The sequence below is a fragment of the Pygocentrus nattereri genome, chromosome 4 (assembly GCF_015220715.1).
Source record: "Pygocentrus nattereri isolate fPygNat1 chromosome 4, fPygNat1.pri, whole genome shotgun sequence".
NCBI lineage: Eukaryota > Metazoa > Chordata > Actinopteri > Characiformes > Serrasalmidae > Pygocentrus > Pygocentrus nattereri.
In genome coordinates, this window is record NC_051214.1 from 30,882,068 (window position 1) to 30,909,697 (window position 27,630).

The 27,630-nt window shown below is 38.5% G+C and overlaps 1 protein-coding gene across 7 annotated transcripts in view; it reads right to left on the minus strand.

Moving 5' to 3' along the window:
* Nucleotides 1-27,630, minus strand: part of cdc42bpb (CDC42 binding protein kinase beta (DMPK-like)) — a 63,957-nt gene that overhangs the window by 26,302 nt on the left and 10,025 nt on the right. For all 7 annotated transcript variants that reach the window (XM_037537583.1, XM_017683690.2, XM_017683688.2 and 4 more), the window contains exons 2-8: nt 15,383-15,474; nt 8,486-8,569; nt 7,756-7,851; nt 7,393-7,541; nt 5,881-5,974; nt 4,139-4,339; nt 551-799 (exon numbers count right to left, since the gene is read on the minus strand). In XM_037537583.1, coding sequence (XP_037393480.1) covers nt 551-799; nt 4,139-4,339; nt 5,881-5,974; nt 7,393-7,541; nt 7,756-7,851; nt 8,486-8,569; nt 15,383-15,474 — 965 coding nt within the window. The remainder of the gene's footprint in view (nt 1-550; nt 800-4,138; nt 4,340-5,880; nt 5,975-7,392; nt 7,542-7,755; nt 7,852-8,485; nt 8,570-15,382; nt 15,475-27,630) is intronic.

The following is a 27,630-nucleotide window of genomic DNA, read 5'->3' on the forward strand; positions in this document are numbered from 1 at the left end:
TGGGATTCTCTGCTCTCCCAACTGCTGCCGCGATCCTATCTGGACTAGCGGTCAACGATGATGGATGAAGATTTTATATGTATATATATATATATATATATATATATATATATATATATATATATATATATACACATACACACACACACATACATACACACACACACACACACACACACACACACGCTTTCAATAAATTGAAAAAGAAAAAGTGAAATTTCAACTAATGTTTGGATAGTTGAACATTAGGCTATTTTGATTGTTTAGTCATGGTCTGATGACAGCTGTCATTGTTGCTATGGTATGAGGTAACAATTGCTGGAAATGTGGAGTTTCATTTGCTTCTGGTTGGTGGTGACCAAATTTGGTTCAGACTCATAGAATTTTGTTGGGCTATACTCATGCTTTGACCACAATTTCACAACTACACTGTCACAAGATCACTGAATCATTACGCAAAGGGGAAAAGTAAGGCAATGCTTTCATGTTCAATAGTTCTGAAGAAAGCTGAGTATATTAGGGAGGTGCCAGCAGAGAGATAAACACTTACAGGGTTTTTTAATACATCATCATCCACATCAAAGTTGGAGGTGTCAGATGGAGAGCTGACGTCAGGAATATAAGGAGCTTCTGTGCTACGAATGTTCTCCCAGTCGATGCCAGAGAAGAAAGGGTGCTTTTTAAACTCCTCAATACCGTTCTGGCCTAGCCTGCGCTCCCTGCTGCAAATCAGCCGCTGGATCAGGTCTTTGGCATCCTCGGACACGTCAGTGATGTGAGATGGGAACTGGAAGCGCTCCTGGAGAGGAAGAAAATTTGTCATCATCGGCTCAGAATAAAGTCTTCACTTTGATGTGTTCATCTGATTCTGCATGCATATTAAGTACCGCAATAAGACACATGAAAACTAGAAAACACACACACACACACACACACACACACACACACACACAGACAAAAAAACATCCTAGTCTAGTCTTAGATTTTGCAGTCACTAGTAGATGAACATCAAAAGCAAGGAAAGCTTATTAATATAGAATCTCATACACAAATGAAATTTGCTATTCATAACCTGTCCAGAAGTATTGAATGATCTACAGTGTTGAATACGGCACGAAGATCTAAAACATCAGAAGTGATATTTTACCCGAGTCAGTATTCAGCCGTGTATCGTTTATCTTTTACAGTTCACTTAAGGAAAGTTTCAATAGAGCAATAATTTCGAAAGCCTCATTAAAATTTGGTAAAATAACCCTGTAAGTTTAAAAAAAAATGCTAAATTAATTAAAAACGTAAATTATCTTTGCTATAAAAGGAGGATTTGCGAGGTCTGTAGTTGTTCGATACAGAGGCATACAGAGTTCTCTTTCTTCAGAGTGGCTTAATGTTAGCTGTTTTTTAGTGACTTTGGGAAAATGCCTGATAGCAGTTAGTCATTAAATATGTGCTGCAAATTACTTGCTACAGAGTTAAAAGCAGTAAAATATCAGATGGTAGTGTTCTGAGAGAACATGACAATGATTTAAAGTGCTAAACATTTTCCTGTAGAGTTTTTGGTCAATTTTGTTAAACTATGACGTAATAATCAAGTTATTTTGAGGAGGTTATATAGACTGTGTGGTATTAATGGTCAATCTAGTAGTTTTGATCTTGAACCAATCAAACAAGTAAATTCATTACATTTTCCTTTGGAAAGGAGTTCTATGTTTATTTGTTTTGGGGGGTTAGTAAGCTTGTTAACTGTGATAAATAGGGGCACAGATACTGTTGATGTTTCTGTTGACTGTGTTAGATAAACATTTCTAATCTTGCATAACTCAATGTTGGTGCAACAGCATCCATGACCTAAAAAAAAAAAAAAAAAAAAAAAAAAAACAACACCAACTGACTGTGTTATCTGGCATTATTGTCCTTGTTATTTATGTAGAATATTTAGAATAGTTATTTATGTTAAAATCACAGGTTATAATAAAAAAAGAAATACATAAAAGGAGATAATGTAGTTCAGCAAAGTAATCAATTAAATTTGCAGAGTATCTTGGGTGTCTGTAAATGAATACAAATTCAATATCTGTCAATTAAGTAAAAAGAAACAACTAAAAGAAACTAGATCCTCATGAGCTGTATCCTGGGTTATTTAAGCAAACAGTGGCATTTTTGTTCACAACTGTACAAGATTAGGGCTAAACAACTTGGGGAAAACTATTTTTTTGATTACTATTGTGATTTAAATGTAAATTTGTGCTATTATTTAAATTTGTGCTATTATTGTTTATAAACCTTTTTATAAGGCCTTTTTTGCACATACTTTTTTCTGACTTCTCTGCTTAAATGCTGAATGTAGCGTGCCAGACTGCCAGTTCACAAAATCTGCATTATTAGGCTAAAATTCCATACTTAATACTTAAGAAAACACTGAACAGTAAAAGATATATTAAAAATTTCAGCACTTGCAATATGAAATTGGCATTCTTCCAGCTGTGATTTTGATTTAAAAACGATAAACTGTTCAGGCTTGTATAAATACGGGTATAGCTACTTTTGGAATGTTAAAAATAGTATGTAAGGTTCTACGCTTTAGCAGTAATTTACATAACAGCTTTATCTGCAATCTGAAGCTGTCCTTATCATTTCACCACATCCTTTACGAAATCTGCATTGTTTTTCAGACTTTACTGTAAAAGAATAAAGAACAGTGGTTGCTGTGAGTTGGCCCACATCAACAGACAAGAAAACTGCGATACAGTAGGCATGCCTGCTTTGAAGCAGCACTTCATAGCGCATGCTCCACTGTGCTCATGCAAATTCCATTCAAATCCTGCTTGCTTGTTATGACCTACATCACATTTGTTTTCCTAAATACAAAAGGGACTGACTGCTAAATATAGAGAGATAGTAGTAACAGCAAGTGCAAGTGTAATTCCCACTTTCTGCATACGTATCAGATTTCACAATTTCTCTGATGTCAGGTACAATGACAAGTGATGTACGTGACCTGGCAGGGAAAATGCAGCTTGTTTACCATAATCGCATTTAAATATTAAAATACAAAATGCAAGAACGTTGTATCTAATGTTTGGGAAGAAGTGTGAGAAAAGCTGTTAGCCAAGTTTGGTTTTGCTAATAGCCTTAAACTACTGAGCTCGAAAATAGTAATAACAAAATATGTTTGCCAAACACCATATTTACTAGTTATTTAATTATCTTACTAGTTGGACTGTGATGTCAAAGTCAAACTGGTGTGACAAAATTATAGTAATTTGGATGAAGTATGTTATAATGATGCTCAAGTCAAAATTATTAAAGCTTCAAATGTGCGTGCCAAACTCCAAACTACACAAGGAGACAAATTTTACCCCCCCCAATTAAATAGAATTCCATGTGACCCCTGAGAAACAACTGTCAAAGATTGAAACAACAACCTAATTCTTTCTTTGTATTATGTATTCTACCCTGTTATTTACTCCTGTGTAAAAAAACATCTTGATTTTTTTTATCTTGAGGTTTTGAATCTGTATAGTAAAGACTATGGCTCTCACTGACTGCCATAGTGGAGTTGATAAGGATGTGTGCTCATTCTGCCATGGTAGAGAGCTCAACGATGGCAGCAGCTGAGCACAGCATACAGAGAAACCATATAAGTTTGACACTTATTTGCTCTAAGTGATAAAATCATGATATATATATATATATATATATATATATATTCTTTACTTGGGATGTCACAGAACTCCTTCAGTACACATTTTCTGAATATCATTTGAGCCTGTAAGCTTAGATCTTTGCCAAACTTACTCTAGTGAGAACACAATTTAGTTCAGATAGCCTACAGACAGCCTGTTAACATCAGTGAAAGAGTCTTAACACAGACGTTTTTGATACATGACATAACATTGTTTTACACTGCCCTTTCCTGTATGCGAATAGCAGCTGTGACAGACAAAGAATGAAGGCTCTGTGTAGTGTGGATACATTTCTTTAAGTAGGGTGGGATGTGTGCTCAGTGAGACGCAGCACAGAGCAGAAATCATAATCGCCTGTAGAATCACATGCTTTTTGTACATTTCAAAATTTCTCTGATGGCAGTCAGTTAGATGAGGCCAATTATAGTGATGTTCAGACTTCTAACAGCTCTCACCTCATGGTTCATGATCTTGCCGTAGGTCTCAACCAGAGACTCAGCATAGAAGGGTGTCTCCCCATACAGCATCTCATACATGCACACACCCAGAGACCACCAATCACACTCGGGGCCATACTTCCCCATTCCATCCTCCATTGCTTGCAGGATCTCTGGAGAGATGTAATCTGGAGTTCCTACGGCTACTGATGATTGGACCTGTATAAGAAGTATAGAAACACAAAGAAAACCATCAGAAACATTTATAATACAGACAAAAATACAAGCCAAGCTTATAAAGAATATATAATTGTCAGATAACATTAAAAAAAAAAAAAAAAAAAAAAATCACAAAATACAAAAAGACTAAATGATTAACAGATGTAATCTTTAGGACAACAGAAATTCATGAAAAAAGCATTTCACTGGAGGAGGGGCTCAATCAAAGCAATCAGACAAGACAAAAACAGAACAGGCTATTAAACATGCCTGATTGTAGGTTACCACCCCCCTCATCTTCATCATTACGTCATCTTCACTTGCCTAACTCTAAGTGGCTGAAAGGCAGGACGTACAAAGGCTCAAGCTAAAGATGGCACTGTTCTAACGTATACTGGGGGTTATAGACATAAAACAGATAAAAATCTAAAATATTGCACACATCTGATATTAAAAGCCTTTCAGCTTTTGATCAATTGGACGAGACACCTAAGTAAAAGGTAATCTGTTTTGCAGACAGACAACATGGAGGATTAGTTACACAACCAAGGAACAACACTGCAAAAACGACACGTCAAGAGAGGTAAGGACATTTTTTTTTTGTCTTCAACCCAGTTCATAACAAGGAATTTGCTCTGGTTATGTGTTTGGCTGTTGCTGCTTAACCTGTCACTTCTCCTTCAGCTGCCCTGCCTGTCACCACTCCATACCATTACATCACAGTCACACTACTGAATGCCTGATTGACTCACATACTGAAACTACTGTCAGCCTAGGAAACAAGCTGCCTCCTGGATTTCCTTCTAATCTACGTTGTGCTTTTTAGGAAAATACATGATGTAAAAAAAAGAACTTGCATGCACAACTAACCAAAAAGAGAATTAATGCTAATAAAAGAGCAAACTTATACTATGTGCAGATTTATAAAGACTCAGCACAAAAGAGAGAGAGAGAGAATCACAAGGCATGCTGTGATGAAAGCTAATATTGCTTCAAAGCCTTTAAATCACCAATCTATGCAGCTGGAGTGGTAAAGTACAAGAGAAAGGAAACTTTGAAACTGATCCAATCAGAGCTGATAGAATCAGCTCAACACAGGACAACACGCAGAACAGCACAACTGCAATGACTTTTGCTCAACTTCTAATCACAGGGAGATAAATCTGCTAGGAGCCTGAAGAGATAAAGATAAATCTGTCAAGGTGATGAAAAACAAAGAACGTTCACAGGAAAATAATCCCCATTGTTGCTAAGTGAATTCTATGCTCAATATAAGACTATACAAGTTAAAATGCTGAGTTAAAGTGCAACATGGAGAATGGTAAGACTATGAAATTAACTGATTGCTGACAGGGGCCCTCCTCCACTGACCCAGGGTCAAAATTAGGTTCATCATTGTCAGGGGCATAGTGACAAATGCAGAGGGAGCCCTTTCACCACACTCATGGTGAAATGCAGATCACCTGCTGTATGGATGTTGAAAGGCCTATTGGCTTTAGAGAAGAGAGGGATTATCCACACCATGTCTGTTTCTCACTCACCGTGCCATCCTGCATCATCCTCAGGCAAGAACCAAAGTCAGCCAAGCGGATATGGCCATTCATGTCAAGCAGCACATTATCAGGCTTTATGTCTCTGTAAGAGAAAGACAGAGAGAGACTTACTGCAGTGCAAAGAAGCTAACTTGATAAAATCATGAAAACTATGCCTTACTTTCAGTTATAAAAGAGAGGTTTCTTTTTTCAAAGCAACACCTGATTACTGTGCAGGCCTTTTCTGAGTTAAATCCACTTTACTTTTATATGGCCTATAAAACAATAGTTCAGACAACTTTTTTTTTTTTTTTAAAGTGTGATGAGTTTTTTTCTGGACTACTGTTAACCTGCCAAATCTTCACATTTGGAGATTCACTGGTGATCAGTGATCAGCGCAGATTTTATGTCTGTCTACCACAATAGAAAAATGATCAAATTGTAAGTTGCTCTGGACAAGAGCGTCAGCCAAATGCCATAAATGTAAAAACATGCTGCTTTAAATTATTAAATTCAGTTATCATATCTTGAGAACACACCCACGTGATCACCCACCCCATCACTCAACAGGTCTCTGCAGGGTGACTTTTTCCATGCCTGCCAGTGCACTGCTTGCTGCACTGAACAGCTTGGCATTGTTCATCCTTCCCCAGCTCTCGCTTTTTCTCTACTGGACTAGGGCCACACACAGCGCACTCTCTGTTCCACAGTGTTGGCACCGTGCTGGGCACAGCGGGCATGGTGTAAACACGGTGTCAAAATTCAACACAAACACACACACACAAATACCACTATCCACACCTAACAGACACACATACAATGTTCTTTTATAAACAGGAAATCATTTAGCATCAAGTGTATAACAAGACCTCCATGACTAAATCTGTTCTATATGCCATGCCCTGGAATAAGATAGCAGGAGGAGTTCAAAAAAGGTTTTCACTAGCTCTAGGAATGATGGTGGTACTGCTAGTGTGTCAGAGGGAAACTGCAGGAAGTTGCCAAGCCCCTTTGGATTAGGAAGGAAAAGGGGCTCAGTTGGGTCAGACAGCAGCCCAGTACAGGTCATCACCACATAGTAGCACTGGCAAGAAGAAACCATTCATCCTCCACTTACCAGGCCCATCTGAAGCCATTTCACTACCCTGTCTTAATTCTGTGATTAAGTAAAAATATTAAGACAATACACAATATTGAAAAAATGTATTGTTTAAAAATAATAATAGACAAGCATATCTAAGATCAGTTTACAACTGTTTGCTCCATGCATCTTGAGTTTCAGGATCATTAAAGTAGTTTTAGAAACTAGGAATTTAAATCTTTTCAATGAATTGTCAGTGGTCTTGGAATCTGTATTTCAAACATACCAATACTGTACACACTCAAACTAACTGAGCAAACATGATGTCCTACAGTCTCTATTACAAAAAAATTGGTTTTACAAGCAACTGATCTGTTCATGTTTACTGTGCTTGCTTGTTTTCTTTCTGTCTCTCTCACACACACAGATACTCATATTACCTGTGCACGTAGTGTTGTTGGTGGATTGAGTGAATGGCAAGAACCATCTCTGCCACGTAGAACTTGGCCATGTCCTCAGGCAGCCGGTCCTCAAACTTGCTGAGTAGTGTTAGCAGATCCCCGCCCACATAGTAGTCCATCACCAAATACTAAAGAGCACATCACAGAGCATAGAACTGTTAGTCAAGTTGCAAGGGAATATTATTTACGTATATTATGGTTTGTGCAGCACTCTGAGGTTAACCAAAGTCTTAAACTGTTAAGTGATAAAATAACAGCACTACAACAAGGTTTTTAATTATTAAATGGACATTTTAATCATTTTACTTCACTAAATAGCCAGACATGGATAAATATTTTCACCAGGTAGTTATCATCCTGAAAGGCATAATGAAGGGTGGTTATCCACTGGCAGTCTCCATTCACCAGAACATCTCTCTCCTCTCTGAAACAGGCTGTCTACAGAAGACAAAGTAAAGGAAATGTCATTAATACAAAGCAAGCATGTACTTTATACATTCTGCAATATGATTGTGTGTTTCCTGGAATTTAGTACAAAAGTGTCAACTAAATCTTCCGGAAATAAGAATAACTTTTTTTCCAACAAGATAATTCAAATCTCTTTGACAAGATCACTCAACCTTCAATCTTTTTCTGGTGATGACACGTGGTCTTATGTCCTCAGAACTCTGGAGTTCTATTGCAATCCTTTGCTTTACACCTTCCTCTGATGACCTAATAGCTGCTAATGTACTATACTATGACAGACATGAAGAAGGCCTGGTGCTGTTCAGCATGGGATTTCTGACCAGCCGCACTGACAAAAGCTCTCCTGACACAGCTCTGGAAGGCCTGAGGCCACTGTCAGAGCTCATTGTGTAAAAACTGGGTCAAGATGGAGCAGAAAAGAAAATGGCCCCCATCTCCATCACAGCCTTCACTGCACAGGTTTGATCCCAGTCATCAGTATCAAGGAAAATCCCCTTCAGTAATTTCATGTAGCAATGCAGCTATAACGGCATTAATATCTGTTCCTTAAAAATGGTTCTGTCCATGAGACAGCCCACTATAAATGAAAAGAAAAGATCTTTACCTCAGCCCTCTTCAGCATCTCCCACTTGTTCAGAATTTTCATGGCATAAACTCGCTCCGTGTTTTTCATCTTCACCACGGCAACCTGAAGAAAGTTTATAAAGCAATTGAAATGCCGAGATGTTGCAGGACTAGAAAGAGTTCAGCATGATTTCTCTTTATTTATTCATCTTATTTACACTTGCCCTACTTAGGTTATGGTCCCTTGAGAAAAGCATTTTCAAAATGGAGGTTTCGGATCTGAGATGACTCTGAAAAGGGGGTTTCAGACAGTATATCAGTAATTTGATATGACCATTTGAGCCTGTCAGCTATGTCAGGAAAGTTACTGGATTTAATTAAATACCACACAGGGATGTAAAAGACTATATAAGGTCTAAGCATCATCTAACTAAGCATTACTATTTTAATAAACAGTTCTCTACAACCATTTGAATAGGCAATACCCAAAATACTCAAATAACCCAAAATATCCAAAATAAATTAGCTATGTGCAGAACCATCACTCTGAAAAGATGACAGCACCATTACAACAATGTACCATCCCTAAACAAACATCCGCAGGTGCAACTACTTTGTCTATGTTCTTAGGTGGTGTGAGGAAAATCACATGAAGGTGTGCACATTAATTATAAAAATACATTCCATTCAATTCATCACTTTTTCAGTTTTTGGTCAAATAATCATGACCATAAAATAGTTCTTAGTTCCTCAGTTTAGACAAAAACAGATTCTTACAGAAGGTATGTTTACTTCATATACATCCTTATACACGGTCCCATGCATCAGAATTACATACCAGGGTCCACACAAGGAACACTAATATCCTGTTACTTCAATACATAATTCAGTTGGTGTTCACTTAGAGTCAATCATTCAAGTGTTTCAGAATGAATTTCAACAAGGCTCAGCCAATCAGACTTCAGAACCAGAACTATCCATTTTGGAATTAATATTTTGAAAGATCATGTCAGTGATTTTTGGCTTGTCTTAATTAATTGCTGCCTAATGGAGGCTGTTTATTATCTTTAATATCATGATATAAAAAGCCAGTGATTAACCTAATGCTTCAAAGTAGAAAAATTTGAAGATATGAAGTGATGTTCACTTAAATGTATTCATTAAAAAGTTAATAAAAAAGTCTATTGATATAATATCTGCATTAGTTTTAAAGCTTATTAAAAAAAAAAAAAAATCAGTATTTTAGTGATACTAAAAACCATGATGAATTTGGTCACTGGTATCATTCAAGGAAATGTCAAAACTGTCATTCCTAAGGCAAACAGCACAATGAGTATGTGTGGGTGACAATGTTCTTCCTCTAGAGTGCAGTGAGCAAGTGCAAGAAGGGAAGGGACTGGGAGGAGAGCAGGGATGTTTGCTTGGGGTGGAGAGGGAGACACCCTACTTGAATGAGGACATATCAGGGAGGGGGATTAAGAACGTCTGCTATGAGTGATGGCATGATGATAACGATGGCTCAAAAACAACAAAATGAACAGCCTCTGGTTGCTAAGGATATGGATTAACAAAAGGCAGGAAGCAGTGCTGAAAAGACAGGACTTTTAAAAATGTTCACTGGATTACATGGCATGGCTTGAGGAATTATGTAAAAGGAGGCATATTGCGATACTTTCTGACTATATATACTAAAAACATCAGCCTGGATGACTTCATTTGCGGGGGTCTAGTAAGCTAGGTTAGCTTCTCTGTACTACAGTCATCACATGACATGTTTACCCACAGTAAACATGAGTGAAGAATCACCTCACATACAGCTGGTCACAGCATTATGTGCTGCCTCAGCAAAGAACATGAGGGCAAACTGAGACTTGCACCCTCAAGATAAACACTCTAAAGGGATCTATGACTAACACACACACACCAAACAGGTTGAAACACAGAAAATGAGAAGTCACAGGAAAAGTATGTGAAATGTACACACTGAAAACACAGGTTCAATCAAAGACAAACTCCTTATCAAGTCCTATCCACAGCAGATATCTGACCTCATTACAAAAACAAACCAAACCCAATGTGCTTAGAATCCCCTCAATTCCTCCTCCCAGAGTGTCTCTTGTCCTCTTTCCATCTCTCCTTTTTTAGACACAGATTTCGACACAGGCAGTTGGCCTGACCTGATTGGAAAGGCAGGGAGGTACATGCAGGGAAGGCGGGTGGCCAGAGTCCTTTCACGCTGCTGTATGATTGGACAAGTCACTTGTGCACTCCCACACAAGGCAGAGATCATATACGAAATGACTGCCTGAAGGATCAAAGACTCCAGAGTTGTCATTTAGAAATGCTAAATGTTGGTTTTTATTGCATGAGTAAGGAAAAACAACAACTCTACATTACTGAGATGTACTGGAATTGCTTACACCACACAGAAATGTTGACAAAATTTCTGCAAAAAATGGAATGACTATCAGAAAGTTACTGTGTGCACTGATCTTGATATCACTGCTTCAAGGTAGGGTTGGGCAATATGGTTTAAAAAAAAAAAACAAACAATTCAAGACATTCACAATACACTACATTACAATATTTTTGTTTTTCTGAAGTTAGATGGAATGGAACAGAAAAAAAGCCTCAGTAACATTTAAAACTAACTATAAAAAAGCTAAAAAATAATGCTGCACAACTAAATTTTCTGTTTGTAATGAAACATACACGGTATGTTCAGAAAGCATGCTGAGATATAACGTGACAATTCATCATAATGATGACAAATATTGTCACATTGCCCATCCTTACTTCATGGTTGGATGTACAGTACAGGTTAGACAAAGCTCAGCATCACAACTTATGCCTGCCCCCCCAAAAGACATCATATAACAAGCATCTGGTATGTTTTTAAAAAGCAGGTTTTAGAAAACCACAAGTACTCCAAAATACAATTAAAAACACTGTTTATCATTCACTATCTGCATAAACTTATCCTAATTTTATGTCCCTCCCTCTCCACTCTACTAAAGTCAGGAGTTATTCAGAACAGGTTTCAGGGAAGGTACAGGGAGTGTACATTTTGGAAGCCATTGAAGTGCATGGCTCAGTCTGAGGAACCTGGTGTACCATAAAAGACAGTCATGCAGCAGGCGCTCAGAGGGGATACAGCCATCAATCATAAACAGGAAATGCTGTGACTTATCTGGAAATGCATCCTGTAATGCTTGGGCTAGAGGAAACGACTGGGAGTGGGAACACATGAAGCCATGCCTCACATTCTCTCTCACACATGCATATATCCAACACCCCAAAACAACACTATAAAGGAGCTAACAAATAGACAGCATGAGAGATGTAACAGAGTAAAAACATTTTAGATAACAGGACATTTCTGTTCCAGTCAAGGTATCTAGAAATGATTCAATTTGCTTGACAAATAAGTAAAATTCCAGTCACGTGGTGATGGAACAGAACTGCGTGCGTTGGGTTTGGTAATATCAGAAAAACAGTAAATTCAAGTTAATTTAGAGTTAGTTCAGAGTTAATGTTACATTTTGAAGCTTTAACAATTTTTTCATACTAGATTAAATTCATATACAAAGCACTTTTTTGTCTATATACTAATGTCAACTGATCACCAGTTTGGACCTAATTTATATGACTTAACACACCAACCAAAGACTAAACAGTCAAGATAAATTTACTTTTAAAATGTGATGTGGCTAAAATCAATACCAAATATATCTAACATGGATGAATAGTTTCGGTGTCTGAAGGGGATGCTCAGCAAGGTTTGAAGAGCTGTGTGCTTCTCCATACGTTTTCTGAGGAGGGAAACACTATTTTTGTAACAGTCTCTCCTCTGAGACAGACTTCATTTCCTGAACCCTTCCTGGAAGCTATACCATCCTGCTCTGCTTCCTTTGTCACTACTGGTACCCCTGTCTTCATTATAGGATGGGAAACTTAGTACTGAAGTGTTCTGAATCAACAAGTCTTCACTAAACAAACACACAGCTCAAACACAGCTGATATAATGTGTGTCTTGTACTGTTATACCTGTATCTGGAGATTATGTGACATAGTTTAAAGGGTTAAAAGCAGGTTTAATTAGCTACACACAATGATTACTGCTCTGGTTGATTACAACAAACAGATCAGGTAACAAGCTGCGCACTGCATGAGTCCTAAGAATACCACATTGAAAATCATCCTTCACCAAAGGGCTATATTAATTTTTTTTTTTTTTTGTTTGCACTGTACAAAACTGCATTTCATTTTAATTTTACACTAGTAGTGCAGTGATTAGGGACACACCAATACCTTTTTTGCGCACCAAGTACAAGTACATATTTTTAGTTTTTGGCAAATAAGTCTGATACCATATTGAGCAACCTATGTAGAATTAAGTAGTTGTTAGTGTAAATGGGTGCAACCTAAACAGATAAATTATTAAATTTAGCTGATTAGTTAACTATACTATACTGTTTACCGCTAATCTAGTTTAAGTAGCGCTGCAATGTAGATACATAGGTTTTGTTCTATGTCAGAAAAGCGCACAGCTGTAGTTCTGTTCCTCATCTGTGTCTTTCAACATCAGTCTCAGTAGCAAACTGACAGCAGGAACCAAATTCAAGGCTGAAGCATCCAAATCTAAATAATCCAAGGAGTGGATGCTTGTGTGGAATTTATTATCTGGCTGGTTGAGCTGTAGTTGATTGTCTTCTAAAGCCAGACATATTGTGCCATTTTAGAAATCTTGATATTTGGTGCCTCACACTACAAGTTTTAATAGTCCACCATGTACAGGCAAAACTTATAGACAACCTATTTACTCACACACTGCATGAAAACCCTGTCCATCACATGTGAAATGTAGCCCTTACAGACAACTCTGTCTACAATTTCAAATAAACTGGTTTCATTTTAAACTTGTTTAGACTGAACAACTCTGCCACAACTGTGCACTGAAGCTAAAATCAGGCAGTGACACAAAAAGTAGGGCAATCCAGTCTTTCTATAAACTATTTTACATAAAAAAACATATCACTGTATTAATGGTTATACAACAGACAGGGTAAAGTCAACATAGACATATTTTGCTAGGAAATGTCATTTTTTTCATGCTGATTTGGCTGGCCTCTGTGTCTCCACCGTATCCTCCTGCTACCCACTTCAGACCAGCGGCCCACGCCCCAGTTACCGCCACCTACCTTGGACTAGCTGCACACCCTACACTGATGTTTTCATAGACTCCTAGCTATTACTACTAATAATACTACTGCTATTAATATTAGCAGTATAATCACTTGTAGGTAGTTTGACCAGAGGAGGATGGGTCACCCCTGGTGAGCCTGGTTCCTCCCAAGGTTTCTTCCTCAGTTCTGAGGGAGTTTTTCCTTGCCACTGTTGCCCCTGGCTTGCCCACTGGGGGTTTTTACATTCTTGTTAAAACTTTATCTTTTCTGGAATTCTGTGAAGCTGCTTTGTGACAACATCTGTTAACTATATACGCTATACAAATCGATTTGATTTGATATTGAAGACGTAGCTGTGATCGTGTGCATAAAAACAGTGTGTTTTTAGATTTAGTGACAAGGCAGAATGTTTAAGGTGACCAGTGACTTTGTAGCCCACCTTCACAGAGTCAGTAACAATGTGTGAGCAGAGCCTCCTTCACTGCCAGCTTGGGTGTTTGTTTATTAGCATGGCAGAGTAAACTCAGCTTATATGGCACTGTATCAGCAGGTATACTGGTTTTGGTGATTTTTTATGACTATGAACAAATGAACTCAGTACTGGTCCAATACTCGACACCAGTACCATTGGTAACGATGCAACCTAGTAATTATGTAATTTTTGCTATTTTGATATTTCATGTGTTTAAAAACTGCGAAACAAACAAATTAAGCCATCTAGCTGATGTTAAAAAAAAGAAAAAAAGAGCAATGCTTTTCATGTCAACATTGTTAGCTAAATGCCAACTGTTAATTTCTGAGCTGCCATATCCTCAAAGCTTACATAAGAACTACTCTCTGTTTCAGAGCATAAACTTTGTAAATGCCCAGTACTGACTAACAGGACAGTTAGAACTTCTTCCTTCGCCCTATGATAGATTGAGACATTTGCTCAACATTTACCCAGCATAACATGTGGCATTTAAGGCTAAACAGTAAAATAATTTAAGACATAATTCCATAAATAGGATGCTTTTCTAGCTTTTCCCAGGGATAGTTTAAAACAGAGAGATCAAACACTGCAAAATCAAAAATCTATTATTTGTTTATTTTTAGACAAGATTCAGTGAAAAGCTAATAAACAAGACATAGCAGAATAAACATATGCGAGGCAGAAAGATGGATCTACCCATAAAGTTCCAGAAAAAAACCTAGAGAGAAAATTCAGGAGTAGAAGATGGAGAGAGTGAATGTGCTTTGTACATGGACTGAGCAGGCCAGGGCCAGTAGTGAAGGGACTTGAGCAGCACATTCCTCAGTTAAACAAATGATCCATCTCAAACGCCCAGATCTGTCCCGGCCCAAAAACAGCACAGTAAGGCCAGGCCGGGCCCCAGGGGAACTAGCAGGAGGACGAAAGAGAAAGAAGGGAAAGGAGGTAGAGAGGAAGGAACGAGCTTGTGGTTGTAGATAAGGGGGCTTTGCTGGAGAGTAAAACCGTTGCACCGATAACTCATGGTTTTCGTTGGATACATAGGCACTGTCTAATGAATATGATACAACAGAATTTTGCTATGGGTCATGAAAACAAAACTCAGGAACACCAAAACAAACCACATCGCAAGACGAATTGCACTGTGATGAGAGAGAACATTTTGCTGAATTTTTGTACTTTTGAAGGCAGTTTGCCATGGGGAGCTGTCTGACTTGAGAAACATGGGGATAGCTGCTAAGCTGTCTTATGAGAACAGGTGAGTTTGTTTTTTTCTTACCTCTCCAAAGGCACCCCTGCCTATTACTTTGAGCATCTCAAAGTCGTCTCTGTGGAGACGCATCTCCTTGACTGTTGTGGTGAATGGCTTCACTGCAAAGACAGAGAGAAAGACAGAGAGAAAGACAGAGAGAGCTTGATTATCACAGCCATAAATCAGCAAACATCCTCATTGAGTGCTTCAAGTTTATTTTCAAACAGTAACAATAATTGCTTGAAAACCTCCACAAGACCAGTTTGTCTTCTGGCCTGTCACCATATAAGAGCATGATGTGCTATAAAATCCCATAATGTAGGTGTGCTGAGTGGCATTTCACAACACCACAGTATTCCTGAGCCTCTGAAGAAACACTTAGTACAAACAGTCTAAATAATCCATATTAATATGCACATTGAGTAACAAGCTTGGGTGAAAACCATGAGATCAAAAGGAATAATTTGACAAATAGATGTAAATTATATAGTCTAAAACATCCAAACAATGTGCACTGCATCCAATCTCTACAAAAGCTTTTCCTCCTCCTTTTTTACGAGGCACTGCAGGGGGCCTGGCAGGCACCCAAGACATGGCTAAGCCGGACTGCAGCCCTCGCCATATGAGGACATGTGCGGCGTCTCGTGCACAAAAGACGTTTATCACTCCTAAGGCCACTAACTTTAAACAGGCTCGACCAGCCTTGACCCTTCAGAGAGGGATGGGCTTTCAGAGTGGCGTGGAAAGCGCATCATCTGCTTTCCAGTAGGCGATTCATCACAGGAGCCTAGCACTTAGCATCAGGTTTACAGTCAATAATCTACGAGGCCCTACACGTGACACTCACCTGAGTTTCAGCACGGCTAACGGCACTCCAACTGAAAACAGTACTAGGATTTATTTATAGGAAACGACTATTGCCTTTAACATGATCAGCCACATTTATGCTTAAATGCTGTAAACAACTAATAGGTACTGGTATTGGTTCTCAATGGAAAAATACTTATTTCAAGATGCTAAAAATTCAGACACCTGATAATACTGCCTGATATTTTTATATAATATTTAAACAGACTCCAGTAGTTTTACTGACTCTTGATTTATGTCACGTTTCAATTATTGTATTTTTTAAACAAAGATAAAATACAGAAGCTCACAAACAGGCCTAATAAAAATAAAACAACTTAAATAATTTCAAAATGTAACCCTGAAACAGGCAAATAATATTTAGGCCCGTCACAATTACATAATCACCTGATCGCAATTATTTGTGATGATCTCAATGATTTAAGCTGATCACAATTTTCCATCCCAGCTTTAACAATTTTATATTTACACAGCAATGTGCAAAAATGTGAATTGGGCGCATTTTTATCAGGTGGGTTGAGAGCAAACACATTTTAAAAAATAAATAAATAAATAAATAAAAAATAAACACTGATGGCAGTATTCAGTAATGTTTGGTTTATCTGAGCTCTACGTGTATCTGTCATTGTTATCAGCATCAATAAAGCAAATCAGCCAATGTGGCCAAGCTGGGCTTGTATTTTAAGGGCTGCATATTATGAATGAAGAAAGGCAATTAAATTGTCAATTGCAATTTTCTATGGCAATTAATCATCAGCTAAAATTTCATTATCGTGACAGGCTTAGTAACGACCTAACACTGTTCAACTGTTCAAGAGAACCACACCAATGAACTGCTTTCACACACAAAAAAGTTATGTAGCATAGCACACAGAAACATAACACAAGACTGTCTTCACTGCAGAGACAACCACACAGGGACATTATCTCAGATTATGTCGGCAGAAACCAGTTTCAGGAACAATTTCAGTTACAGTGAACGTGAATGAAAATGTAATTGTTTGAGTTGGGAATCCTGATTTTTTTAGAATATATAAAGCAACACTACTGGTGCTTAATTTATAGGATTTCTGCTGACACCAGTAAAAACCTTAACATAAAAGCCTTGTGTACTACATGGCACCTTAATAACAGTCGATTTTATTAGCCAACCAACATATCCACCAGGCCCTAAATGATATCTGCAGATATCCAGACAGGATTACTCCAATCAGTCCAAAATTGTCCCACTGATCCTTACATGATGACTAATGCTCCACTGTACTTGTACTCATAACTATGAAGCAAGGTGAGGATTTATGAGAGATAAGGCTTGAGTTTGGAGGGCTGCATGCTGCATGGATGATGACCACCCACTAAGAACACAAACACTGAGCTAAATGAGATATGACTGTAAGCAGACACATGCAACCTGCTCCCACTTCCACACCAACAGCAGAACAACAGAGAAATAAAAACCCACTCAGCTACTGAATTATACTTGGCACATCCAAATTTCACAAATGGTCCTCTTTACAGACCATTGCATCATAATCATTGGCTCCTGTCCTGCGTGCATCATGTCGAAAAAGATAAAGATACTCAGGGTTGCATACTTTTCTGGATGCACTCCTTGAGGACAAAGGCCATTTTTTCATATTCAATATTGCTTTTTTGGGGGGGTGGGGTAAGGGGGGGGGGGGGTGGTTCATATGTGTAATCTGATAATCCTCTCATCCTGAATAATGCAGCATTTCTGTTATTCACACAAGCCATGACCTCTCAATTACAATAAACTCATCAGCACAATCTGAATGATTAAGTCTGAAATTAGAGCACCAGCTGCAGAGACTGGATATTGCCTGAATATTCATCCACTACTTTACATAGGATCGTTGTGGTAAAAGTTGGGCAAAGGGGTGCGAAACTAACAATATGTAAAAGACGGCTCAATACTGAAGTCATATCAACTCATCTTGAAACTGTGCCAGACAAAGAAGTCCAAGGCTTTTTTTGGCTCAGTGAGGTCCTGATGGAACACAGTGTGCTGCCTACAGTTCCAGCAGCTGCTGCAGCTTCACTAAATACAGGTCCATTCACACCAGCGCCAAGCTGACTTACATACACAGGCTGGCCAAAGGAAAGGACTTTGAAGCAGACTCACCTCTGTGAATTTTACAGCAAACATGCATGTAATGATGTGAAAGCAAGGCTCAAACACTCAGCGCTAATATTAAATAAAAAAAAATTCAAAATGGAAAAATTATGTAGCTGTCATGAGATGAATGAGAATAAAACAGGTAAGGTAGTAAGAAGTATGGATCTTATGGCATCTAAAAAATATGTAGGGGAAAAAAACATACATCACAGTTTTTTTCTAAGACACTGGTTCTCTTTCCATCTGCTGAGATTGTAAAAATAAGTCTTAATCCATAAGGAAACCTGGAAAGAGAGCACTGGAAGTGGCAGAGACCTGACAGATGACAAAGACAGATGAGCTGGTGAAAGAAGGTGAATGAAACATCCTTTAGCGGAAAACTGCTATCCTGCCTTCCACAAAGACCAATAGATGATTCTTCATCCATCACAGGGAGCATTACATTACTCACAGATAGCCTGACATACAAAAGCTTGTCAAAAGTCATTTGACAATATAATTCTATTAAAAAAAAAAAAAAAAAAAAACTTTATACCAAACAAAATGCAACATTACTGGACAATTACATATTTCAATGTATATTTATTGCTAGACATGCACCACTATAGAACTTCACACCTTCTCTTGGCCCATATCGAATCAAAACAAACCATTTTCCGTTTTACATTTCAAAACATGTACACATCCAGGGTAATTCATAACAGTAGATGCATGTAATATCATTAGTCTTACCCAAGTACTTCTCTTAGTACAGCAATGTACTAGTGTTCCTGTCTGTAATCATACCTCAGTCACCTGTGTGAGAGGTACTAGTATTAACCTCCATTTTCCAAGTTTAAAAGAAGGGAAATTCCCATCACTAGTGACTACATATGCCTCAGTGTCTGCACCCAGGCGAAAACAGGATGTTAAATTTGTGGTTATAATTATGACTACATTCTCACACTCATCAGCAGATATATATTTGTGAACAAGGCAACTGGATTAGCTAGAATTTGGCTAGACATACATAAATAGTTGCTCAAGTGAGTGACTCAAGATCCTTGTTCTGACAAAAAACTCTAACTAGTCTCCATCAGCCTGCCAAAGTGACTGGTCCATTCCAAAAAATCTGGGTTCTGAATGAGCTGCACTACTGGATGAGTGGAAATCATCCAACAACATGTCTCTGTGAAATGACTGGATTTAAAAGTGCATCTCCCATGTAGACTTCTGCCTGCACCCAGAGACAGTCACTGCAGCGGAGAGCCATTAAGTGGGAGACCACAGGAGGGAGAATAGTGTGTTACTCTTCTGTCTGAACCCCCCCACCCAGCTCCCAAAAATATAGCACTATTGGACAATACATACGTAACTAAGTAAAGATGGACAAGGGAGGAAATCAGAAGGACTTTTGTCCACTGCCGGTCAATAGGATGAGGAAGCAGCACTTGAGAGAGGGCTAACACAGTCTACACTGTTCTTTCCTCATTGCAGGGTCAGAACCCGGGAATTGTAGGGCACTCGCCATGACTGGGGGCTGAAACAATGTTTATGGCCGTGGCAATGGCTAGAACAATCATGAAAGGGCTTATGTCAGTTTTCAGCTGGCAGTCTTACTCTTAGAAAACAAAAGAGGACAGCAGGACCTGAAAACCAGGCAGAATCACACCAAAATGGTAGAAATTTAAAAAAGGGATATTTGGCTTGATATGTAAAGCCAAATCAAACTGCACATGATGCACAGCTGAATTAAATTCATAAGTTTGTAATCATTAAATGCTAACAGTATGTCAATTTGAAAACATGATTAATTAATTGATTAGTTTTCAGAATTTATCAAATCCACAAGCAGCAGGAATTTCCATTCTGAATTCGTTTCGACACAAGAGGCTGCCCATTTTCTGAGGTTTATAGAATGTACTTAAACTATAACATCCAGCAGGTTATGAAATCTATAAGCACTAGGACCATGTTCAGCTACAGAGCACTGCTCCAGATACAGCTTCTCCCCAGTAACACGAACAGCAACACATCTTTTATTTATTGATTTGCTTCATAGCCTTCTCAAAAGTGTGCCATAGATTAACACATTTAAGAAGTTTGTGCAGAGAGCTAGCAGCAAATCCACAGATAGAATTTATAATTTAAGATAATGATCATATTACATAGCCCATGCAAAGCACACAGTTTAATCAAAAATAAAATAACTCACCAAGGAAAAATTATTAACCAACCAACTCACACTGAACACGATATAAATTTATAACATAATCCATCCCCTGCTCCAGGCAGACATGTGGGCCTGTGGGTTATAAAGCTAAATATCAAACATTCCTTCTGAATTCCAAACATATGTGCCACTGATTGGCAGGGATTCCCTGCTGAGTTTGGATGTTTGCAGAGTGAATGACTAACCTCAGGGATCATGCAGATAGTATCCTGGGCTGCTGCATTAGGCATAATCCTTACAAATACAGTACATTAGGCGTCATTTCTCTTCTGGAACCAGAACCGATGCTTGCTTTGAAAGATGCTAAGCTACACTTAAGTGAAAATCAGTTGAGTAACAGAATAGCTGAATGGTCAGCAAATGTTTTTTTAGAGTGACATTTTCACACGGCTTGATAAGGTAATGTCCTTTAAGAGCACAGTTGAGAACCAAAACAATCTTTAAAAAAAAAAAACTAAAAATTGAGTGCAACTAATGCAGAGTTTTAAATCCAAATCAACTGGATCAAAAAAATTTACTGCTGCGTGCGAGTGTACCAAGTGATTTGGTCAAGCGCAGAGCAAAATCTCATAAGGTTCCCCAACATGTGTTCTGTCAATGGCAGACTGTGTTGTCAACTGTGTAGAAGTAATCTTTCATTAGGTGATAAAGTCCTTACAGGAATGTCTGTTTAGTGACCATTTTGGCAAAAATCCCAGGCAGTTACTTCGTCTTTCAGGATAACACTCATATCACTTTCAATAGAGTACTACAAAGCTGAAACAAAGCCACAGTAACAATTGAAAAACATATTTTAAATCCTTGTGAAATCTGACAAAAATAGCAGAAACAGTTAGCAGCATTTGGCTCAGATAACACAAAAAGCATGTTTACTTAGGTTGCCTTGGCTACTAAGCGTATGTATCTCTCAACAATGAGGAAAAGCATTTCCCACTTGCGGCTTTCCCAGCTTGCGGCTGTTTTTACTGAAGCGGGGGACTTTCCCCGTAAACATACTCCATGCTGAGCATTACAAGCCATCCTATTCGCGTTTCAACCGGTAAGCTGTCTCCTCCTCCTTTACATTGTCCTGGGCAATACCTGTCAAACAGTTGGTTTACAGAGGCTACTTCAGGATTTTTAAGTTTGATTACAAAGTCAGTAACAAAAAGGAACCACTAAGTAAACAATGATTTGATTCTCATTAATTACCCAGACGGTGGCAGCCCACCATAGGCTAATTTGTCCCAGAAGGTTCATAATGACCTGAAAATATTTTTACGCTTCACATGATAAAATTAACATTATAACCATTGTTTTGCCCTGTTGCTTCGGGAAAGCATGTCACTCCCAGACAGTCTGCTTCCTGTGCCTGCTGTATGCGCACAGGCTGCACCCCAGACATGAGGCACTTTGAAGACAACACCATTTGATTTAAGGTCAGTATCGTTATCTTTACAGTATCCACTGCAGTTTCCACTAGTCCAAACACAATCTTATGGTTATCAATGTAAGACTGCAAGCAAATAACGCAGTTAATCAAAGCAGAAGTTATCACTGATGATTAACAATCTAACTTAGAGAACATTAACATCAGTGTGTCCGACTCATCTCCTCACTTTAAAACAGACTTTTAGCCTGTACTTGTTTCGGAAAAGTTGACATCAATGCTGCCAACATGTCCTTTCAAATACGACTGCATGCTATGACCACAGCTACTGTAATATTTCAGCGAGTTCAAAAACGTGATTCTTTGTTAAGGTCTTTGCTGTGGTCAGCAAGGGGGCAAAAGATTGTCATGCACATGCTCTGACAATGCAATCATTTTCAGCACATGATGAGCAAGCTGGCTCTTCATGTAACGTGACTATTTGTAATGTTAAATAACCAAACTGAAGTAGTGGTAGCTAATCAAGGTTATTTTAAGCTTAGTGTTTGTACTTCGCATGTTACATATGCTGCCCTAGTCGTTATTTGTTTTGACCATTTGAGAACTGTTAAAATCCTGTACCATGCTGTGTGGGTGTGACCTTTTTGCTGTGTCCTTACCATTTATACCCATAACAAGTGTGCTTATGAGTAAATTACTAAAACACAAAATTGCTTAAATCAAGTTAAATAAATAAAGTTCTGCGTAGAGCTAACCTCTTAAATCTTGCTCTGAAAGTGTACTAATGCCTTTAACACACACACACACACACACACACACACACACATATATATATACACACACACATACACACACACACACACACACACACACACTTGTATACACTTGTATAATAATAATAATAATAATAATATACAAGGGACCACGCCTCTAGGCCCCTCAGACGGTCAGAGTAAGGTGCACCCACCGTAGTCTCACAAAACCCTGTGAGGAAAACACTGTACATGCCTTTAAAAAGACAAGATAACAAGTGGAGCTGGGTTGCGAAACATCCACAAGGCCTGGTCTGTGAATTCTGCCATTTCCTCTTCTACACACAGGAGAAGGTGGAGTCTTCATACTACTCTGAGAGAAGAAAAACATCAGAAATCCTGGCAACTCTGTTACAAACCTGTACAAACTCTGTCTTACCTCCCTGCTACTGAAAAAAACAGGTCTGTGTACATGGGTACATGGGAGCCCAACCTTTGGCAAACACAAAAATAAGAAGATCAGAAGACATGCTTGCACACTCAAAATGAGGAGCTCTGCAATTTATTTTCTCCAACTTCCCCAGTCCTCTCAGCATCAGTCTTAACTTGCATGTTCTATGCTGTTTGCTAGTTCCTGCTACATTCTTCTGTATTCTATGTTCTCTTGTTTGTGAGTTATGGGAGTGTATGGAAGTCCCAACCCTAAGGTGGGGCAACTAAGCTCTAAGAGCCACCACACCTGAGTAGCATGCTCTAAAAGCTGGCACACCCCTGTTATGTATCACAACTGGTTGGCAGTTACAGAATACCAAGAACACTCCTCAGGGGTGAGGCTTGCATTATAAAAATGTCTATCAACCAATGACACAAATTTGTGTTTGTTAAGGAAGTTAAGGGTCATGACTAGATAGCAATGTCATCTTTAAGCACACAATCCAAACTGAAGTTCATAAAGGTCATTGAGTGATGACAAAATAATGAAGAAACAATAGGCAGAAAATTATACATTTAAAAGCACTTAAATGAGAAGGGTATTCTCTTTGTTGATCGCATAACTGTAAACACAAATGGAGCAAGAAGGGATTAGCAACTACTATAATCAAATGAGCAATGTGAAAGATAAATGAACTTTGACCTTTATAACTCAATTGTACAAAGACAAAGTAACAGAGACATAATCAGCATCATAAAGCAGGTCTAATTGACATAGTCTTGCAGCTAAGTGGCCTGACAGGCACAAAATGGCTTATTAAACATTAATACGGAGGTCAATGTGAGAAGAGCAGGGAGTGGAGTCTAGTATATGTGCTTAGGCTGGTAGAGTGAGGAGGAGGGGGGCTGGCTTGGCTGGTAACAGGAGGTAAAAGCATCAGGGCCCCGCCCAGGGTTAATCTATTATCCTGCACCAGCTGCCACACAGGCCCAGCCCCCATCAAACCAGCCATTTACCGGCAGCTCCCTGCAGAGCCGGCTGCCTGCCAGGCAGCCCTGCGGACCCGAGGCTGGATCCCTGCTTTGCCTGTACTTAGGAACCTTGGTGTGCTTTACTGCAGATGGGCCAGGCCTGGGGACAAAAGAGCAGGTATGGTCTAGTAAGATGTAAAGCCATGGGCTCTGACATGGAAGGCTGCACCTCAGCTCTCTCAGATTTTCTCCAGGGCTCCCTTGGGAAAAATCTGATAACTTTCCTCGTGTGCCAGCTGAGGAATGAGCCAGCCATCTGAAGGTGAGAGGGTCAGCAGAAGACTTCCCTCTTAGGTTCTGAGCTCATCTGACAAAAGGACACCCCTAAGAGGCCTTACACCAAAAAAGACCGAATGCCATTAAAGCTCAACTATCCGACATCCGCTTGTACAAGCCAGGAGGACAACAGGAGCCCCAGGTTGACAATAAAAGCCAGGAAGACATAGGAGGAGCCTTTTGACATGGAGGCCACTTACACTAGTGCCCACATGGTCTGTGGTCTCAGTTCACCATAAATGCTTAAATGAAGGAATGAACAAATTAATTCATTAATTACTACAAATACAACCATTCCCTTCCTCAATCTTGGGTTGCAGGAGCTAAAGGCTAAAGCTTCAAATCCAAAGGGCCTTAGAGCCAAAGTGGGCTGCTGCTACAATGCCATCCAACAGCTAGCACATATTTTCTTACAATGTGATTTACCTCAAGCACCACCCCAGCTGGACCAAGCAAAGAGTTATACTCATTAGAACATAACAATTTTGCCTCATTCTGCCTGCAGCCCTCTTCCATTGATTGAGCATCTTAATGTCCAAAAAAATGTTTTGTGCATCATAAGTGATAGCCTGATTCTTCAAAACTACATTCATATGAAAACTTTGCTGATTCAATCCTCACAGCTAACTATCTTAGCATGATGAAAGGGTAACAGTTTCCAGTGGTGAATGACTGAAGCCACAACACATTTTAAATACAGAATTAGCTGACTTCAGTTACCTCATTAATGCAGATTTGCTAACCACAGACCCTGGTTTTGAAAATCACGAATAACTTCCTTTTCTTCAGATGTGAACTTCAGCTTCCCTTTCTGTGGGCTAAAAGAAATAGACACAACCACAACTTTGGTAGTAAGGCAAAAAAAGAAAAAAAAAAAAGCCTGACCCATGAAGTAACCTGAGCAAGAGAGCTGCCTTATCAAGTCTCCAAGCATCCTCAAATTCAATGCAAAGCTTTTCAAGACTTTTGATGCAACTTTAAATGTAATTTAAGAGCAAATTTGCAGTAACGATACACAGAATACTAAAACACATTCTTCAACCACATCACTCTCTATTAGCTCATTAACAGGTAATTTAAGCACATCCCTCACCAGTGACACAGTAATCCTCACTATGTGATGCAAATTTTTTATTATTTAAAAAAAAAAAAAAAAAAAAGGCTATTTACTTTTACTTTAAACTGTGTGCCAGTAACAGAATCTTTTTGTTCGGATAACCATGCAGCACATAACCAATGGAAACCATTCTTAAGATTTGTTTTACCTTTTATTGCCTTATTCATTTGCACACCTTTTATACCAGTAATTTTAAGAGCATCATTGCGATGAAAAATTAAAGGTAATTTACTCCACAAGTAAACTCAAAAAAGCTGCAAAACTGCCTTAAAAATTTACGACCCAACTTTAAGAAAAGAAAAAAAAAACACACACACACACACACACACACAAACAACAGTGTGAAGCTGTTCCCCATGACATCCAATGAGAACTAAAACAAAAGTGTCATAAACTGAAACCATTTTATCTTTTTTTGTACATGCATGATATCTTCCTGGAACAATGGCAGAGTGACCCGCTCCCTGGCCCCCACGAGTGTGTTCACAAAGCACAGCTCAGCAGACGGGTTATCTACGCCAAGTACAATAAACATAGTATTTATGTAGGACATTATATAACACAACACAACTTGTTCAAAAGTTCATGTGGTGGAAAACCAGAGTCTGTCTGCAATTTGCAAGTACTAAACCAATCAATGAATACCATTTTTTAAAATGTCAGTAAGTTAGTTTTGACCATCACTGGAGACTATACAGTAACTCAAACATGTTATTGATCTATAAACAGACCTTACAGTAATCTGTAAGGAACAAAATATAATTACAAATAACTATATTAAAGAATCCTCCAGATATATTCAATCTTTGACTTCACATATATTTCAACCTGAGGGCTGAGTGAGGCATATAAAAGGTCACAAAGAACCTGTTAAAATTACTGCATGTTATTACACATTATCTGGCTGATCTACTCTTCATACCATCATAAAATCCTACAGCAGATCGGAAAAAGAGAGTCCTGACAGACAGCCTAAGAAAACAGCTGCTGTGCCCCACCACATGGACCAAAGAGAGTAGTACCAAAGGCATGAAATGGTCTGTGATATTTCTTGATTGAGAACACAGCCTGCGTCAAGGTCACAGTAACTCTGCACCTTTCACCTCTTAGCAATGCTTACATTAGCAATGATCTTTCTGGTACTGCAATAACAAAAAGTTTGAAACGATCAGCAGTATACTGCATTTGCACAGACCCTTCACTAGCATATATTTCTTGTGTAAAAAAAGGCTTTAAAAAAAGTGATACAGTATATACTGCATTTACATTTGATTTGAATAGTAGTGAAACATGCTTCCTTGATTTGTTTTGGAGTTAAAGTAGCTAAAATGCAACGGAGGCTTATTGTTAGTTATTTTGCAATTGTTAGCAAAATCCAAACTGCATGCCTAAATTCACAGATTAGCAAGTGGAAAAATAAGGTAAAGATTTAAAAAGAAAATGCAATACCTAACAACCATGCAAAGCAGACCACCAAAACGGTAGCCATCAGTATTTAATGCTTTCATCTTTGAGAGAGAGGAGAAAATCAAGCTCCACTCTTCAGCTGGAGTTTTCAAATCAATGAACTGACCGCCCCAGAGTCCAGACCTCAACATCACTGAATGTGTTTGGGATTACTCGGATCGTGAGGTGCAGAAAAATGCAACCAACCTTTCAAGTCTAAACTTTGGAGATGTAGGAAAAAAATCTCTCTCAAGCAGACATTTGGATTAAGTTATTATCAAAGCAATAATCAACTAACTGATTACCAAAAGAGGCCTAAATGTTGGTGCTCCTACAGGGCATCTGACATGGCAATAATTCAGCAAAGCCTTAAAAAGATTATTTATTCTTTAAAATGTTAATACATATGCATACAATGTGTTTCCAAATGAGCTCACATTTATATATACATATAAAAATACTCCATCAAACCCCAGTAATCATTGAGCAAAAGAAAGAACTGATTATAAGAAGAGCTAAGAAAGTTCATGTCAATGCCTTAACACTGTAAATTCTTAAAGGCAGAGCAACAACATCAAGCACCCTCTGTTTCAACCAGCAACTCATCTTCACAGTGAGACTTAAACAGCCTGTGA